Genomic DNA, 18,008 nt, shown 5'->3' with positions numbered 1-18,008 from the left:
ACTGAAATGCTATAGCAATAAAAACATTAATCTCATGCTTTGCTATGAAGATCCTTTGTCTGCGCTAATGAAGATAATTCCCTTCTTCAATCTGAATTCTTGAAAAGGTTCCATCGGACATTAGTTTGATCTGCTTTTTGATCAATTCACCAAATAGTTATTTGACCACTTGGGGGAATCCCATAGACTCAGAGTCTGGTAAAAATAAAAAACAAAATGACAAAGCAACCGGTTATAAAAAGAAAAATAACGTGGCAGAATGAGGTAAAACACTGTCCGTCTCACACCTTTGCATACCAAGCAACACACGCACTCAAAAAATTTTAACTTAATTTCATCATGTATTTATGATGAAACCTGTTTTCCAACACGTCAACACATGCATCAGGACAGGAAAAGGTGTGATAGCATCTTTATTTTCAGTTAAACATTTTACAACATCTTGCTTGGCTTTTGGTGTAAGGTCTTCAGGAAAAGTTGCCTGTATTGTAAAATAGTAAAACATACCAGTAATACCTTTTGCAGAACTGGTTCCATACAATACTAGCACATGAAAAATTTGTAAAGATGTCTACTACTTTTTCATTCACTAATTTCTTCCACAGAACAATGCCTCTAAGCTGCTGCTTGCAATTATGGAGAGTCGGCATGACAGCGAGAACGCCGAGAGGATTCTGTACAACATGAGGCCCAAAGAGCTGGTGAGCATACACCGCACATAAAATCATTAAACATTAATTTGATGATTAATGTTCATTTCGTGTTCTTCTGACCTTGCGGGGCCTTGCAGGTGGAAGTTATCAAAAAAGCCTACATGCAGGGTGAGATAGAGGTGGAGGAGCCCGAGGAGGGCGAAGATGGAGAGGAGGAACATTCTGCGTCTCCGCGGAACGTGGGACACAATATCTACATTCTGGCACATCAAGTAGGCCTCCAAAGGAGAACCCATCCCCTCCGAATTCACATACAGCCAGCAAATTTAAGTGACTTTTTCACTGTGTCATTTCCTATGACCGATTAAGAAACACGCATAGATGGATGCGGACCGGAGGCCGCTCCAAAAGCAGGTGGCGGACAATAGCGCAAAGCATTCTGGGTCTATAGAGCCAAAATAATAGAGTCCATAACTAAAGGGATAAAACGACTCGTGGTCTTTTGTCAGAGACAAAAGGAAGTCCTACAGCCACTAAACTCTGACGCTACTTTATTTTTTGTTTACATTTTGTAAAGAAAGAAGTGGCACTCAGTATCTTCGTTGCATGTTGATTCCTTCAGTAGTTCTTGGTGCAACGCCACCACAGGCAAGAAGGTGAACAGGTTTTTCACTTAGTTTGGATCCTTCGACAAAGTGCAGTGTGAAAACGAACGCCACCAGCTGAAAGTCTAGCAAATGTTGCAATTTTAGTCCCCAATTCAACCGAGTCTACTGGACTATCGGGTGTGAAAACTCCCTTAGTCTTTCCTTTTCACATTTGCCCATATTACTTGACAATATTCAAGCTGAGAGTATGAGCTTCATCAAGTTCTTAATAAAGCCGGAACCCTGCCCATATTCTTTACAAAGCTTCTTGACGTAGACTGTCATTGAACGTAACTCAAACAAACAGCCATTCTTAGTGCAACGCCTTTGAATAAACGGCAGCTACACCTATCTGAGGACTAAACAAATAATGGAAGTGCTAATTATCTGTGTCTGGTCTGTTTCAGTTGGCGCGTCACAACAAGGAGTTGCAGGCCATGCTGAAGCCTGGGGGGACGTACGGAGAGGGCGACGAGGCGCTGGAGTTCTACGCCAAACACACGGCTCAGATCGAGGTCAGCCGTTTAGCCGCCGTGCCTCGGCCAGGCAGAGCTGCTTGTAGTGGAGTTTTATATATTTGCTGCTGTCATCTCTGGCAGTCTTTTAGGATTTCCTACGAGACTGAAAAGATACTGCCGCGTTTTGGTGAAGAGACCACCCAAGCGTGTCGTAAAAGGGTGTTTGTTTTAATTTTTTTGCACAGTTATTAGGTTTCATCACAGCGGGATGCCAAATACCTTTGGCATGCTCGCTCATTTCCCGGTGCAGCCTCGTAAGCAGAAGGAATGCAGATTGTTAACACCGATTTGTGCTTAAGTTGTCAGTGGGTTTTTTTTTCTTTGCAGAGAGTTCCAATGTTTTTCCAATGCAGCAAAAGACTGTATCGAACACCCAGTCAAAAGAGCTTAGACTTAATTGATGCATGAAGCTAATTGTGGTGGTTGTATTCAGATCGTTCGTCTGGATCGCACCATGGAGCAGATAGTGTTTCCGGTCCCCAACATCTGCGAGTTCCTCACACAAGAGTCCAAACTGCGAGTGTATTACACCACGGAGCGGGACGAGCAGGGCAGCAAGATCAATGACTTTTTCCTGCGTTCTGAGGATCTCTTCAATGAGATGAACTGGCAGAAGAAGCTGCGAGGTACTCAAGAGGCCACTGGTAACACAAACACCGTACCCTGTGCGTTTTTCTCCTCTACCTTTTTTATATCCTACTGCATAGTTTGCACTCCTTCCTTGTGCATCTCTCCAGGCTGTTATGGGAAATAAAAAAATAAAAAAAGCATGAACAAGATTTTTTGAATACTTGGGGATTTTTTTTTTTTTAAACTTGTGACCTGACCTGACTGGATTTCCCAAAACGTTTTGTTCTTCCTTGACACTCAGATGATCACATCACAGGCACTTGAATTATAGCTTATTTTTGGAAATGACAAAAACACTGTAGATAAATCACAAGCTAAAAAGTAAACAAAAGTGATTATAGCCTAATAAATTCTAAATCTGCTGATACTCATAAAATATTGAATCATACAGGTGCAAAAAAACTAATTAAAACATTTCTAAAAGCTTTTTTCTGAATTCACTGACTTTGGCATCAGGGGAGGGAAAATTAAAAACTTAAAAACAGTTGATCAGTTAAAATCCTTATGAAAATATTAATCACCTCTGTTATTTTAGTGTACTTTGTTAAAAACACTGTAATAAATAATTTCTGTGAAACAATTTATTTCCAGCTGTTTATGCCGTAACAAAACAAAGACGTAAAAATTGCAAAAATCTAAAACATTTTGTGGTTTTTATTTAGAAATTCTAACATGAAGACAATTGATCAATTCTGATAAAAAAAAAAAGAAAGAAAGAAAGAAAACCTTCCAAATCTTTCCTGAAACAGTACTGCAAAGGTGTAAATAGTCAAATCATTGTTTGGTTAAAAGGGCTTGCAAAGAATTGATGGTTTGTTGTTTATTTGTTGTTAGACAAGGGAAAATGTGCAAACAAAAAAAGCCGCAATTTATAAATAAAGAAATGGTTTTAAAGCTTTTAAACGATCTTTTGAGAGAACAGTCTGCTTGGTCTGAATTTCAAAGGGAAAAAATCAAAAACAATGAAAACATTGTAAAAAGAAATGATTTGAACATCTTGGAAGGCAGTTCAACGTGTAAGAAATCATTTGAAGGAAATACGATTTAGATGATGAAATAAAAATGAAACGTGATTAATAGCGAAACAGACAGTTCCACTGAGTTAAAGAGAAGCAGCCATGGACAGGGATTTTTTTTTCTCTTTTATGCACTGCTTAAAGAGTCTGGAACATTGGTTTTGTCCTGTAAAATATTAAAAGATGGTCGTGTGAAGAAAACAAACATTTCCATAGTCATTGATGATATTGGGTCATATGTCAATGAAAGTCGGGGTAGTGCTTAAAACTTCTTCAAGAAGTGAGCACTCTTTAGCTGTCATCGCTCACTCAGAGGTTAAAGTTTAATTTATAACCAACATTAATCCCCCATTACTTTGGTTTTCTTTTATATATATATATATATATATATATATATATATATATATATATATATATATATATATATATATATATATATATATATAAGATGAGAAAATAACTTACAAAAACTCAATCTTTTCACAAAAATAAAAAAGTGACCCATTCCAATACTTTCAGGCTCAATCTTGACGCTGCTGCTTAAAGAATGAATGAATATGAAACTACACAACATTTTTATACATTTAAGCTAATTTTCATAAGACTACAACATTTAGATATCTAACAAAGTAATTATATGTCCTATTTGCAATAATGTTTTCCCTTTAAGGAAGAATATTTTAAATTGGTTAACTTTGGAAAAAAGTTTGGCTCTCTCTCTTCCTCTGGATCCCAGATCCTCTCGGCGGGCCACGTGTAGCCACAAGGAAAACAACAATGCGTGTTGACGTCACAGAATTACAGAGTTTAATCCAATATAAGACAATGCATAAACTTACACCAGAAACTGCAGAACAACGGAGACATACATTCATTTACCTCACAGACTTGGGAAAGAAGGAAAGAAAGCAAAGACGTGCAAATACATCTTTGGAGAGTTGCAAAAGCAAATCTGATTTGTTACTTCTGTGTAGAAAGTTTTATCTTCTTGTATTTAATTTATTCAAATAAGGCGTATCTTTGCTCATCCAACCAGGAGCTATCTCTGACCCTCTATCTGAAGCTAGAAACCCCTGCCGTGTTTACGGCCTTTCACAGATGAGTGTGAAAAGCTACAACTTCCACTGTATTGTTTTCCCACAGACAAGAGGCAGTTCAAACGATCCTAGCAAACCATCTGCTGTAACTACAGGTAACATAAAGGTCAAAAAGTCAGAATACATTACTGATTTAAAACCACAATTTAGGCCATTTGAATCAAGACATGTTAAGTTTTAAAACTAGCTTATTTCAAATTTTATTTTCTCAACACCTTTTAATGATTTGTTTCCCCACAAATACCACAACTGAATAAATTGAATGAAATTTGTCATAGTTAATCAATCAAATTTTATTTGTCCATATATAAAAGAGATGAACTACTTTTATCATGAATCCTGGAGGGATGCAACAGGAAAAGCCAAGTAAACCTTTATCGAGTTAATGTGGACATGTTGTGTTTTTTATTAAACTGTAATGAATATTAAACAAATTCAAGCTAAACATGATGTATTAAGAATTGTTGAACCCGTAACAAGTTAGTGAATGTTAAGTTGCAGTGGACAGTTAACACACTACTGTACTCAGCTTTGGGTTTTACATGTAGTATCTAGGGTTGATACTATTAGATAAGTGTCTGAGTGTTTTCTCCTCTTTCATGGTCACCTGAAAGCAAATGGCCTTTCTGACAGGATTTGGCTTATCCCGGTCCTTTGAGTGTGCTCCGTTTAATGGGAATCTTGTGACCTCCTTCCTGTTCTTGCCAGTTGGAGCGATCAGAACCGCTAATTGTCACTGAGTCTGGAGACAAGTCAAAGCAGCGTATTTAACGTTTCAGTGTAAAGCTACATATAAAAACTAAACCAGAGCAGAAAGGACATAATGAAAACAAACCAAAAAAAATGGGTTTCGTTTTCAGGTCGGGACATGTTCCTGTTGACCTCTGACTGATTCGGTTCTCAGACGACGCTTTGTTTACACTGCTCTCTGTATTGAGAAACATGTTCTGGCTTGTCCCATGGTCAGGCGTGTAGGAGTGTTGCTGGTCTGCAGTGTGAAAACATGTGAGAAGCCACCTTCTGTTTCCTCTGCGAGTGAATCAGCACACCAGGAGTTTGTGCTCTTTCCGCTGGTGCAAACCACTTGACATGAATATAGAGCCTTCAGCTGCCAGTTCTGCTTTTCTGCAGAAAAGCTGGGCCCAAAATAGCGTTGGCCCACGATACTGATCTCCTGACCAAGAGCAGCGTATATGTTGTGACTAAAATCCACTTTGGTGCAAAATGTCATCATGCCATCTGGTTGCGTTCCAGGCTGAATTTCCTAAAGTTCAGGTTGTTTTGTTTGGGTTAATATTTGAGGTTTAGAAAATAGAAGAATTGCAGTTCAGGCTGTGCATTTTGACTCTGGAGGTTAGGGTGAGGAGCACTCCTGTTCGGGTATAAACATTAAATCTTATTGGCAATTTTATTAAGTAAGTTGTACTTTGTTGAGGATGTTTGCATGCTGCTGTGTTGTCTATTGATGAAATTACTCAAAATTGTGAAAATCTATTTCAGCTCAGCCCATCCTTTACTGGTGCTCCAGGAACATGTCCTTCTGGAGCAGCATCTCCTTCAACCTGGCCGTGCTCATGAACCTCCTGGTGGCCTTCTTTTACCCTCTGGAAGGTGTCCGTGGAGGTCAGTCAATTTTCGCTTTATTAACGCCAGACGCCGTCATGGAGAAGTGCTGATACCTCACAAACTTCATTGTTTTACTGAATATTTAAAACTTTATTGTTTTATTGAGGTTTATGTCCCGGTTGAAGGTGAACCTTTGCTGAATTCTCAATTCTTGTTGCAGAAAAGCAACATGGTTTGTTTTACATGGTTTGTGGCAAACCACCAACAGGACTTTTTATGACTGTCTTCTGGCCACTTTTTTCCCCATAAAAGCCAGATTGATGGAGTTGACAAGCAATAGTTACCCTCAGCTCCTCCAGAGTTACCATGGGCCATTTCTCTGATCATTGGTGTACTTGGTTGGCATGTCAGTTGAAGTAGATGGCCTTTTGTTGGTGTCGATTCTCAGTTAGTTGGGAAATGGTTGGAAGTAATTTATAAATTTTAGTTGGAATTGGAAGAGTGACCCTAATAGTGTTATTGGGAAGAACACCTTAGGAGTGGTGTAGATGTATGAGAACATGGCAATGAAACTTTAAGATTACTGGAACCATCTTCATTTCAACATTAGATGGATATTGTCCAGGCATCATCAGCACTGGTTGCTCCCAGTGATAAAACACCCAAACACAAAGTCAGAGGTCTGGTATATACAGGCTAGTGCAGTGAGGAACATTCAAACCTCTACGTTGGAGAAAATAAACAGTAATAAGGGATGACCCAAAACCAAAGAGCAAACTCTTCGAGTCAAGAATCAGTGGTTCGAGGACGAGGAACACAAGCCTTTGCAGTCTTCATGCAAATGTTGTCAATCTTCACAAAACAGAATGCAGGTGGCTTGAGAGGTGTGAAAGAAGCTAACTATGTTAAATATGAAAAACCACCAAAAAAACAGAGGATGTGGCCTCAGATCTCATCTTGCTAACACCTACTCTGCAGCCCTGACTTGTTCCATGAGGCAGTTTTACTCCAAATCACAGCTTGGGACATGTGACCAAAACAAGTTGTCGTTAGGTTCATGTTGTCAGGCAATTATGGCCCAGATATTGAGCTGAGTAGAGGGAGGGGCCAGTGAAGTGCATATCCCACATGCCCAACAACAGATCTTCATGGCCCTAAAAGTGATTGATCTGATTACAGGTTATAAGCTTATTACTTCCAGCCAATGTTTAGAACCTTCTGGTGGAGAGTTGAAACGTCTTCAAGCAACTAGAAAAGTCCAGTCGCCTTCTAGAAGTGCATGTTCAGTGTGCAACTAGAATTGTCATCAAAGAATTGATTACATGGTCAATAAAACCTTAAGAACAAAAGATATTCATCAAAATCTCTTTGTTGTAATGTATTGAACAGATTTTTATGTTTTCATTGATGTAGCTCCTACAACATGTAGCCTTTTGATGATGATATATTTGAATGCAGCTTTGAAGCGGTGTTCTTTGCTTTTTGTGTGATTGGGCCGTTTACGGCCATCGGCCGAGCGAGGTTACACATCAAGATGCTTACACCACAAGGCTGCTTTTTATTTCTATCTCATCAACTTCTCTTCTATGGAGAACAACAGATTGTTTCTCAAAGCACCGCTTGTGATCTGCAAGCATCTGTTCAATACCCTGTGGTTAACACAATGAGTGTGACAACTAGATTACAACACAGGAACTTGAAATGGCACAAGCAATAACTGCTGAGGTCAGAGGTGGAGCAGAACACTGACAAGATGTGAGTTTTTCAAGCAGCTCCCATGGGGTTTATACCATCAGTACCATGGCAGGTGATGCTTAGATGGACTTTTTTAAGTTTGACATTTCATTTGATGTTTGTGTAACTCATGACGGTGATACATGTGCATTGTATCAAATTCTTAGACTTTTACAGAGCCGTCTATGTTCCTGAATGCTTGTGGTTTGGGTGCAGCTTCACACTTCTCTAGCTTTACCACAGGCAATGAAGTGATGAGCATGTTCTCCAGTTAGAAGACATGGATGTCAGATTGCTAGCTTATTTCAAGAATCTTGATATTTCACTTAACCTGTTTCCAGCTGTATACATGTTCCTGCTGCTTAATGATGCAATATGTAACTTTTATTTTAAAAAAGTATATTTTTATACATATTTGTTAAAACTGTCACAATGTCGTGACGGTTTAACATGAGTCAGATAATCTGTGAAAAGCTATTTGGTTGACTATGTAAACTAGTTCATTATACAAGTTCGGAAAATGGTGTTGGCTTACAAACAAATAGTGAAACAAGGGGCTTTAAACAAAACGCATTTTAAAAAATCAAGCAATTCAAGAGAGATTTTAGGGTTAAAGTTTGTGTCTTACTGCAAGTGGGACCCCAAATCAAAGTCATATCAAGGCCCCAGATAATCTTTGACCGGCTCTACAAAGCCTGTCTTAGGATTCTGCTCTGAACAGAAATCAGAAAAACATAATTTTGCCAAATACCAATGCATACTTTTACAAAGAAGCCATACTCCTTCAATGTTTTTCAGGAAAATGGACGACCAGAGCACTTTGTAAAGCAGCACTGCTTTTGAAATAATGAGTCATATTTTGATATTTCAGGTTAAGTGTTATTATCTGGCCAGATGACACAATACAGCCTCCTCTGTTTGAAAAGTTAAACCTCATACGCAATGCAGACCAAACGCCACGTACACAGAGATAGACTAGATAATTGACTTTGCTCCTACGCTATTATTACCTCTAGTCTCGTAGGTTATGTCTCACTGCTTTGAAAAATAGATTTAAGTTGTCTCGCGGGTCATGAGGTCCAGCAGATTACTTCAGCACAAGTATTTTAAGTGAAACGGAGTCGTCTGAGTGCTGGCAGTTCTGCACGACAGACAATTCTTCACAAACAACGGGAGTAAGTGACAGATCCGAGCATGTTTTTACACGTAGTTTCAGTTTTCCTTTTTTCTGGTCTCTCCTCTTTTTTTTTTTTTCTTTTTTTTCCCCTCCTCTGGCCCTCTTCGAGGACGGCGCTTGTGGAGATGTGAAAAGCCGCCAGTCATTAGGGCCTCTTTTGTTTGAAAGCAAAGAGAAGACGCACATTGTTTGCATAAACTTTCGATTGTTCTGGCTGGGGTCAAATGGCGAGGTCCCCTTTTGTTTGTACTTCCTCAGTTACAGAGAATAGACCAGAAAAAGAAAAAGCCAAAGATTGTTTTGCTTAGCTTTAGAAACCTCATGTGGTTTTCAGTTTTAAAGGATCTTCTGAGAGCTCCGAGTCAATCTAGGACAAAAGCTGTATCTGCTAACTGATGGTGGCCTCAATTTGTGGCTAGTTATATCAAGTATTAAAACCAAAATTAATAGACTGACTTGAAAATGAACACAAGACAAAAAAAAATCTCCCCAAATTGTGTTGTGGCATTTATTTTTGATGATTTCTCAGATAAACAAACTTTACCCTTTACCGAAAATTTGCATGGGGGTCATACATTTCCTACAAAATTAAAATAGTTTCTTAAAATGGCATAAATTTAGACACATCATCACATGGTTTGATGCTTGGACTCTGTCAGCTACAAATCTAAACACTTTTTAAACAAACTTAATATAGAAAACCTCTTTTTTTAATGCAGTTCTGTTGTGAAGGTAACTATTAATAAGGAGTGCTGCATAAATGTGGCGGTGCAGATGCAAACATAGCAAAACCTCAAGCTTTTCACTGTACAAAGACCAAAAAAAGCACAAGTTTAGAGCAAAGGTCAGTGCGTTTCAGTGTTGCTAAACTTTTATTATATTGATCTGGTGAAGACTTCTTGTGCGGGTATCTAAGCACAGCTCCGTGTCTGAAACATTTCCTGTTGCAGTTGCACCAGCAGTTTAACCAGCGTGAACCGAGTAACCTGTAACAACCTCACTGTGATAAAACACGACTCTGAGCTGTTTCTGTTCTAGGAAAATCATGATTATTATTGCATATCAGTAATACAGCATAAACCTACTAAAATGGTTAAGGTGAGAAAAATTGTCGCTTCAGTTGCATTTTCTCAGTTATGGTGGCCCAATCTAAAATATTGAAGAAAACAATTAGTTTTTTTCAAATTTAGCTGCAGTTCATTTTTAAACCTTTTCTACCTTAAACTCAGACAGAACAGAGAAGAATAATCTGCTTTCAATATGCAAGGTAAAGATAACTTTCTTGCGAACCTTGAAGTGTTTTATTGATATTTCATGTGAAAGATCAACAAAAGTAGAAGACTAATAACAAAGGTTAAAAGTTTATTGGAGAACAACGTAGTTGTGGAGAAGCTAAAGCACGGTTAGGTTGCTGTTTGCTGCAAGGTTGTCGTTGGTAGCAGCAAAAGACTTGGGGAAATATATAGCGCATAAAAACATACGTCGACCAAAGTGCTGTACAATTCAATTAATGTTTTAAATGTGCTACATAAATAAACTTGATAGAAGAAACTCACACTCTGTTTGAATCAAACGCAAAAGAAGAAAAAATGGGTCTTGAGAAAAGATTTAAAAATCTCGATAGGGTTAACTCTTAACATACATTAAGAGTTAAAATTAAATGATTTAGATCAAAGCATATTCAGCTTGTTAGAATGACTTGGATAAGATCTGGCCTTTAATGAAGAAATACAAATCCCAAAAACCTTTCAGTTTAAAGTGGTACTATAAAGTCTTGACTCAAGACGGTGAGTGTCGCACCGCTTAGTTGTTAAAAAAAAAAATTCACTAATGCCAAGAAACCACCTCATCTTAACGCAAAAATGTTTTATCAAAAATTGAAAAATTGTGAGCTTTTTTTTTTTTTTTTTTTCAAAATTGGCATGTTTCCATTAACCAATTTATTTTTTTTTTCATTCTCAATTTGTGCAATTTTACGACCAATGGAGACTCAGATACTGATCTAGAAAGGGAAACTGAGGGAGGTGGGTGGTTAAATGTTCTACAATTTACTGACATCCTTAATTTCAACACTTGTTCATTTAGATTTTTTTTATTTAATAAGTAATAAAGAATCCCTATAATTGTGGGAACACTGTGTCTACTCAAGCCAAGTCTACTCAACTAACACAAGTCTTGTCCTATTATCATGCTTGGCTCTCTGCTGATAATTAACATAGGTGTTTTGTGGTTTCTGTAACCATAGTGGGTTGTGATTAAATGAAAAGTGTGGGAGAACAGGACGCTTATACGTCATCACTACACAATAAAATCAGTGTTGGAAGTCTTCACATACCGTCCCTTTAAAAAAAAAATGAATGGAGGAGGACCTAGGTGTAGCAATTCCTCTGGCCGAGCAAATGCTTCAGATTTGATTGTATAACTCTCCTTAATCCTTGTTTACGCTTTTAAATCCTGCGACTGACTGATCAAACAAACTGGAGCTTGGCCTCACACGAGTCGGCTGTGACTCCATCTTCTTGAGAAGACGCATGGAGACGGCAAAGTGTTTGATGAAAGAGGCTTTGGAGAGATTGTGGAAGGTGCTGGTGTGGAGTTATAGCCCATGTCTGAAGATCCTTCAAAAGCAAAAATGGAGATGAGCGGCCTTGGATGGTGTGTTACTCTGTCTGTATCGAGCGTTTTGAGCTCCAACGCAACAAAGCCGTACCTAGAACCGTCCCTGATAACATTGGCTGCTACAGCGTCTATTTTTATCCAGCGGAGGGTTATGTAACGCATACCTGACGAGCGTTGTAGACGCAGGAGACGATTAGGGAGGTCCACTTGGTGCCTTAGACAAAAAAGAATGTGACTAATCTCCTTTTGTAATGTGTGCTTTGTGAGGAATGGGAATCCCATTAACAAAGCCACCCAGTCTGTCAGCTGCATACTGATCAGGACTCGTGCAATAATGAAGCTCCACGCACCATGTGGAGAATGAATTTTAAAGAAAAAAAAATATGTGGGCAATAAAAAGGTATGGGTAGGAGTTGGATGTTGTTCATGTTATTCATTATTAATGTAATTTACTGTAGCAGCAAATCAATTAAAAAACCTTCCTATGTTTTTTTTTCCATTAAGAGTATTTCTATATTTTATTTTATTTTTTATTTCCTATATAACTTTCCAAATAGATAAACTGCCAATTATTATACGTAATACATCCTGAATGACTGGATAAGCACCTGAAGAACAAGAGTCCTGAAGTCTATGAATGAATATTTCCATCATCTGTTGACTGATTAACTTTGTTCTTGTCCTTTTGTCCTTTAAAATAAATTACAAAAAGAACATGAATGGCATTTGTTCGTATTGCTGTCACAACAGATTTTTAAAAGTAAATAATAAACAGAAAATCATGATTAATATTTTTATAAGCGCAGTTGTTTACAGAAAAGTCATAATCCATTTTATTTATGGTTTTGGTTGCATACATATATTTTTATCTCATTTCTTGGTTGTGTTTTTATTTTGGATATTTCAAACACCTTGCAGTCCCAGTGTTCAGCATTCTTTACAAAATAAACTTTGAAAGGGTGCAATATTTTATTAAACAACAATATTATCACATATCGCAGTGATTTCTGGGGCAATTTATGTTTGTTATTGTGTCAGACCTGGCCTTCCACGTAACACTCGGCTCTGAAAAGTTTGGGACATTTATCTGATGGAGGAAATGACAAATTCTTCCAGATTTTAATAAACGCTGGAACTCCGTTCTGCCCTTATTATCATCTGTTTTATTTCATCTTTATCATTGTATTCATTGCTTTGTTAGAACTTTTGGCAATATTTTATCTATAATAATGTGGGATGTATTTAGCTGTAAGAGAAGAAATGGTCACCATCTGTTTAAGAGAGGGGAAAAAAAACAAGTATTTGTAATAACAGCTGTGACTTTAAGTGAACTGACTTTATTTTTTTCTGCCTTTCTCAAATCAAATCCTTTTGTTTTTTCCTTCAGGGACCCTGGAGCCCCACCTGTCTGCTCTGTTATGGATGGCCATGCTGGTGTCGCTGGCCATCGTCATCGTGTTGCCTCAGCCTCATGGCATCAGGGCGCTGATTGCGTCCACCATCCTGCGCCTGATCTTCTCAGTGGGCCTTGAGCCCACACTGCTCCTGCTGGGCGGGTTTAACGTAAGTCTGCATCAACATCTTTACGAAAGCGGATGTTGTCTGGTTGCGATTCATCCGTTTTTCTGAGTTACAAGAGGCGTTTGTTGGTTTTCCCAGCTGTGTAACAAGGTGATCTTCCTAATGAGCTTCGTTGGGAACCGAGGAACCTTCACGCGCGGATACAAGGCCATGATCATGGACGTGGAGTTCCTGTACCACCTGCTCTACCTGATTATCTGCTCGCTGGGGGTCTTCGTCCACGTCTTCTTCTACAGCTTGCTGGTATTTGGTGGCACACGAAAATCCCATCAGCTCAATAATAATAATGGTGCTAAAGACAAGTGAAGGAAACAAAAAGAGTCTCCCTTTTTTTTGTGTGTGTGTTTCTCAAAGATGCCATACACTCATCTGTAAACGTTTATCTTTTTCAGCTCTTCGATCTTGTTTACCGAGAAGAAACCTTACTGAACGTGATAAAGAGCGTCACCCGGAACGGGCGCTCCATAGTTCTGACGGCCGTGTTGGCCCTCATCCTCGTCTACCTCTTCTCGATTGTGGGATACATCTTCTTCAAGGACGACTTCATTTTGGCCGTTGACAGGATACCCAACAAAACTCTTGGTATGTTAAAGTATTGGCTGCCTCTCTTTCCACCGGAGGCATAAAAGTGTTTCTTGCCCTTCTTGACCCAAGTTTTCATGGATTTTCATCGTTATCAAAATGCCCTAAATGAAGAAATATCAGTATGAACAAGATGTACGATCAAGATTTCTCCACATTTTTGTCAATGTTGGTTTTGTGACCAACACTGCCTTAATAAAGTATTCACACACCTTGAACTTTTTCAACCACAAACTTCAATGTTTGTGGGATTTTATGTGATATACCAGCATAAAGTAGTTTGTGACTATGAAAAGGAAGGTACCTAATATTTGGTTTTATTTAGATTTTTCAGAAGAAATCTAAAAGTTGGACTTCCCCCTTTTTATTCTGGTGAAATCCGGTCCAGTGGATCGCCTTTAGAAGTCACCTGACCATTACATCTGTAGATAATTTCATCTCAGTATAAATTCAGCTGTTCTGTGAAAACCTCAGATGTTTGTTAGAGAACAAAGCAGCATCACGAAGCCCGAGGAACACAGCAGACAGGTTAAATACAGGGTGAATTTTTTTTTTTTTTTTTTTTTTTTTTTTTTTTTTTTTTTTCACTTTAAACCTTTTTATTTATAGACACAGCGTACAATGTTTCATTTAATCTTTTCAAAAGAAAGATGCATGGTAACAGGTTGTAGCAAAAAAAAAAAAAGAATGCATCAATTTCCACCTGAACAGAGGGATGGTTATCATAGATTGTGAATTGATCATAAACCAGTATAAAAACTATTTACATATATTTGGTCCATCATAAAGTAATCCTCTTCTCAGGTCACAAATTTGCCTTCTGCCTCCACCAATCACAGACAAGAATCGTCTCAAGTCCAGTGAACATAAAACACAAGACAACAGCCACAGAGGGTATTAAAGAGATCAATGGTTTTGCCTTAGGTATTTTACTCATGATGATATCAGAGTCTATTTGGATTTTCTAGCTCCATCTCTTAATATTTGAGATTCTGAGAACTCTGGCTTTTTATGTGGGAATACGTAATTTCTTTGTAATGATGGAGCGATAGAAATACATACCATTTGTACTTTTAAGTGCAAATCTTTGTTTACATGTTATTCCGAGGTACATAAACAGTGATATATTAAATTAGACTACTGTACAGGAATGAAAAATATTGTCATTGGCAGTCATAGTAAAAAGTGTTGTTGAAAGTAACCCATTTTACTCTTTTCATCTTTTTGCTGTAAAAAAAAAATTCAGTTCTGACTTGTTTTTTAAGAGTTTAAGATTTTGCCCTACAGCTGATTAAAGCAAAGTAGGGATTCACAAATCCATTTTAGTTTTTTTTTATAAATTCAGAGGCACTGGAACATTGATAAGTTGCAAAATAAAGGTAGTTGCTGAAAACTTGAAAATTATTGGCATGTTGCTCAACTATCAAAATAATCATTGGCTGCAGACCTTGTGTACGACCATATGTCGTTTCAGATTTCCTTGTTGGGAAAACCCTTTACTGCAAACATCACAAACAAACGGCTTCTCTCCTGAATGCACTCGCATGTGATTTTCTTTTTTTTTTTTTTTTTTTTTTTTTTTTTTTTAAGAGAAAGGATGCAGTTTTTTAATGTTTTTTTGTTGTTGTTGCATTTTTTTTGTTAATAGAGAGCTGAAAGGGGCTCATTTAAATCCAGCCTCTTTTATTTTGGTGTCCCAAAATAAAATCAGTGGAGCCCAGTCTCAGTTTCATTGCAGCAAACAAAAACCTCTTTTTCACTCGACTTGGTTTTACAGTTTTTCTATGTCTGTACAATTAATAGGTAAGAGACTTTTTTGACCATGTATCATTTTTTTTTTTTTTTTTTTTTTTTTTTTTTTTTTTTTTTTTTTTTTTTTTTTTTTTTTTTTTTTTTTTTTTTCTGGTTTGATATATTTATTGTTTTCAACAAATTAACAAAACTGCAGGACAGTTAACATACATTGACAAACGAATTGTCGAACAGTCAGCTATAACCAGTTTAGTGTGGGATGATGCTGGCAGCACTGGGATCTTCTATATCGTCTTAATCCGTTGATGAATCCAAGTAAGTTCCCTGCTGCAGACAAGTTCCAGATTACAACTGTCCAACTGTCATATTACCAGAAAATAAACAGCGACGATTAACAGAAAGAAAAGGTGATACCCCAACCCAACCCACCCCAGAATATTGAGAGAAAAAAAAACAAAAAACGATGGGGGGAAGCAGAAGAAAGAGGGAGAAAAAAAAATCATACACACACATATACATAATATATATATATAAAAAAAAAAAAATAAAATAAAAAAAAAAAAATTTCAGCTCCACCACAAACTGTTGGGAATGAATGTATCAGGGTATATTAAGTCATTTGAGCGCCAACCTACAGCCATTCTGACAGGCAAGGAGGTAACAGGGCTACAGAGCTGGAGCAGGACTGCCACTACCTGAGACCCATACCCGTGAAATCACTCAGTTGTTCAAGGAATGGCCCCCACACCCTGACATATTTGGGTACATTATTATTGAGAGTATAGCGTATTTTTTCAAGATGTAAACAAGAAGCCATGTTATTTAGCCAACATTTAAAAGAGGGAGGCGAGGCAGATTTCCATTCTGTGAGAATGACTCGTTTAGCCACAACCATCCCAAAAGAGAGAGCCTGTTGCACAGGCAAGGGCAGAGCAGAGCAGGAGTCAGATACCCCAAACAAGGCAATAAGACAGTCTGAAGGTATCTGCTGTTTATAAGCAATTTGATAGAGACAAAATATGTCGGACCAAAACGTTGTTAAATAATGGCAGTACCAGAACTGATGTCCAAGGGTAGCCTTAGGGTGTCCACATCTGTCACAGGCACTTGAATGATTTGGAAATATTTTACTCAACCGCGCTTTAGAATAGTGCAGGCGATGTACAACTTTAAACTGGATTAGTTGTAATCTAGTATTAATGGAGCAGTTTCCAATTCCCATCAGCACGCGACCCCAAAGTGCAGTAGAAATTGTGACTCCCAGATCCTTGGACCAAGCATCTCTGATATGAATGGATGATGTAGACATAGAAAAAACATTCACAATTTGTGAGACAAGATGTCTGGAAGTAGGAGGTTTAACAAGAAGATCATAAAAAATATGCTGCACCGAACGCTGATTTAAACTCGAACTAAGTTGGTTTGCAAAACTCCTAACCTGCAAATAACGAAAAAAATTATTCGAGGACAGGTTCAATTTAGACTGTAGCTGAGGGTATGATAAAAACTGTTTATTGATAAAAAGGTCATTGAGAGAGGAGAGGCCCCTGCTCAACCAGCGCTGGAAGGCAGGATCCAAAAGACCTGGCTTAAAGCAGGGGTTATGACACAAAGGGGCATAAATAGACAAATTTGGAAGTTTTAAGACCCTCTTTATTTGTGACAGAATCTTCAATGAGTTCCTAAGTATGAAGTCGGCAGCGAGTCTCTTGAGAGGGATATCAGGTTTAGAAAATAACATCGCAGGCAAAGAAGCAGAAGTTTGTAGTAACAAGTTATGGGATTCAATCTGAGGCCAAGCAGGAAAAGAGGTAGAAGGTCTCCCCGCCACACCAGTGCCCGACGTCCAGAATGTCCAAGCCCTCGCATTGCAGGCCCAATAATAATGCTGAAAGACTGGGAGACCAAAGCCACCCTCCTCCCTAGCCTTCTGCAAATGTGCCTTAGAGATTCGGGAAGGCTTGTATCCCCAAACAAATGGCACAATAATTGAATCCAATGTTTTAAAGAAAGAGGAAGGGATAAAAATTGGGATGTTTTGGAAGAGATAAATGAACTTAGGAAGTACAACCATTTTGATAATATTAATACGACCAATTAATGAGAGTGGAAGTAACCGCCAGTGGTCAATCCATTTTTTTAGCTTAGAGAGTAAATCTAAATAATTTAATTGAAAAAGTAGCTTAGAGTTTACTGGAATATTGATACCAAGATACACAAAATAGTCATGGGCGATTTTAAATGGTAAGCTATTCAAGAAACCAGAGTCAAGTCCATCAGAGAGAGGCACAAAGGCAGACTTAGTCCAGTTGATTGTGAAACCAGAGAACTGCCCAAAACTCTGCAGTAAGTCAAGAAGCGGAGGAAGAGAGGCTTTAGCGTCACGTAATGTCAAGACTACATCATCCGCATATAAACCTATGACATGCTCTGATG

At 38.1% G+C, this 18,008-nt stretch overlaps 1 protein-coding gene and 1 long non-coding RNA gene across 9 annotated transcripts in view; one reads left to right on the top strand and one right to left on the bottom strand.

Moving 5' to 3' along the window:
• The window catches only part of LOC106908051 (inositol 1,4,5-trisphosphate-gated calcium channel ITPR1-like), a 121,387-nt gene that overhangs the window by 75,777 nt on the left and 27,602 nt on the right, over positions 1–18,008 (top strand). For 2 of the 4 annotated variants that reach the window (XM_088005361.1, XM_088005360.1), the window contains exons 46-53: positions 606–701; positions 791–925; positions 1,708–1,815; positions 2,252–2,444; positions 6,062–6,184; positions 13,045–13,220; positions 13,317–13,481; positions 13,631–13,820. In XM_088005361.1, the coding sequence (XP_087861487.1) occupies positions 606–701; positions 791–925; positions 1,708–1,815; positions 2,252–2,444; positions 6,062–6,184; positions 13,045–13,220; positions 13,317–13,481; positions 13,631–13,820 (1,186 nt within the window). Of the gene's footprint in view, positions 1–605; positions 702–790; positions 926–1,707; positions 1,816–2,251; positions 2,484–6,061; positions 6,185–13,044; positions 13,221–13,316; positions 13,482–13,630; positions 13,821–18,008 lie in introns of all 4 variants that reach the window. The other 2 variants (XM_088005359.1, XM_088005358.1) reach the window with 1 other exon arrangement.
• LOC148159592 (uncharacterized) overlaps positions 15,371–18,008 on the bottom strand; it is a 285,054-nt gene continuing 282,416 nt past the window's right edge. For all 5 annotated transcript variants that reach the window (XR_015762815.1, XR_015762813.1, XR_015762814.1 and 2 more), the window contains exon 2: positions 15,371–15,722. This is a non-coding gene — a long non-coding RNA (uncharacterized LOC148159592). The remainder of the gene's footprint in view (positions 15,723–18,008) is intronic.

Source organism: Poecilia mexicana, unplaced genomic scaffold (genome assembly GCF_051168715.1).
Source record: "Poecilia mexicana isolate PSO_F unplaced genomic scaffold, ASM5116871v1 scaffold_5, whole genome shotgun sequence".
Lineage (NCBI taxonomy): Eukaryota > Metazoa > Chordata > Actinopteri > Cyprinodontiformes > Poeciliidae > Poecilia > Poecilia mexicana.
This window is presented reverse-complemented; position numbering and strand designations above follow the sequence as displayed.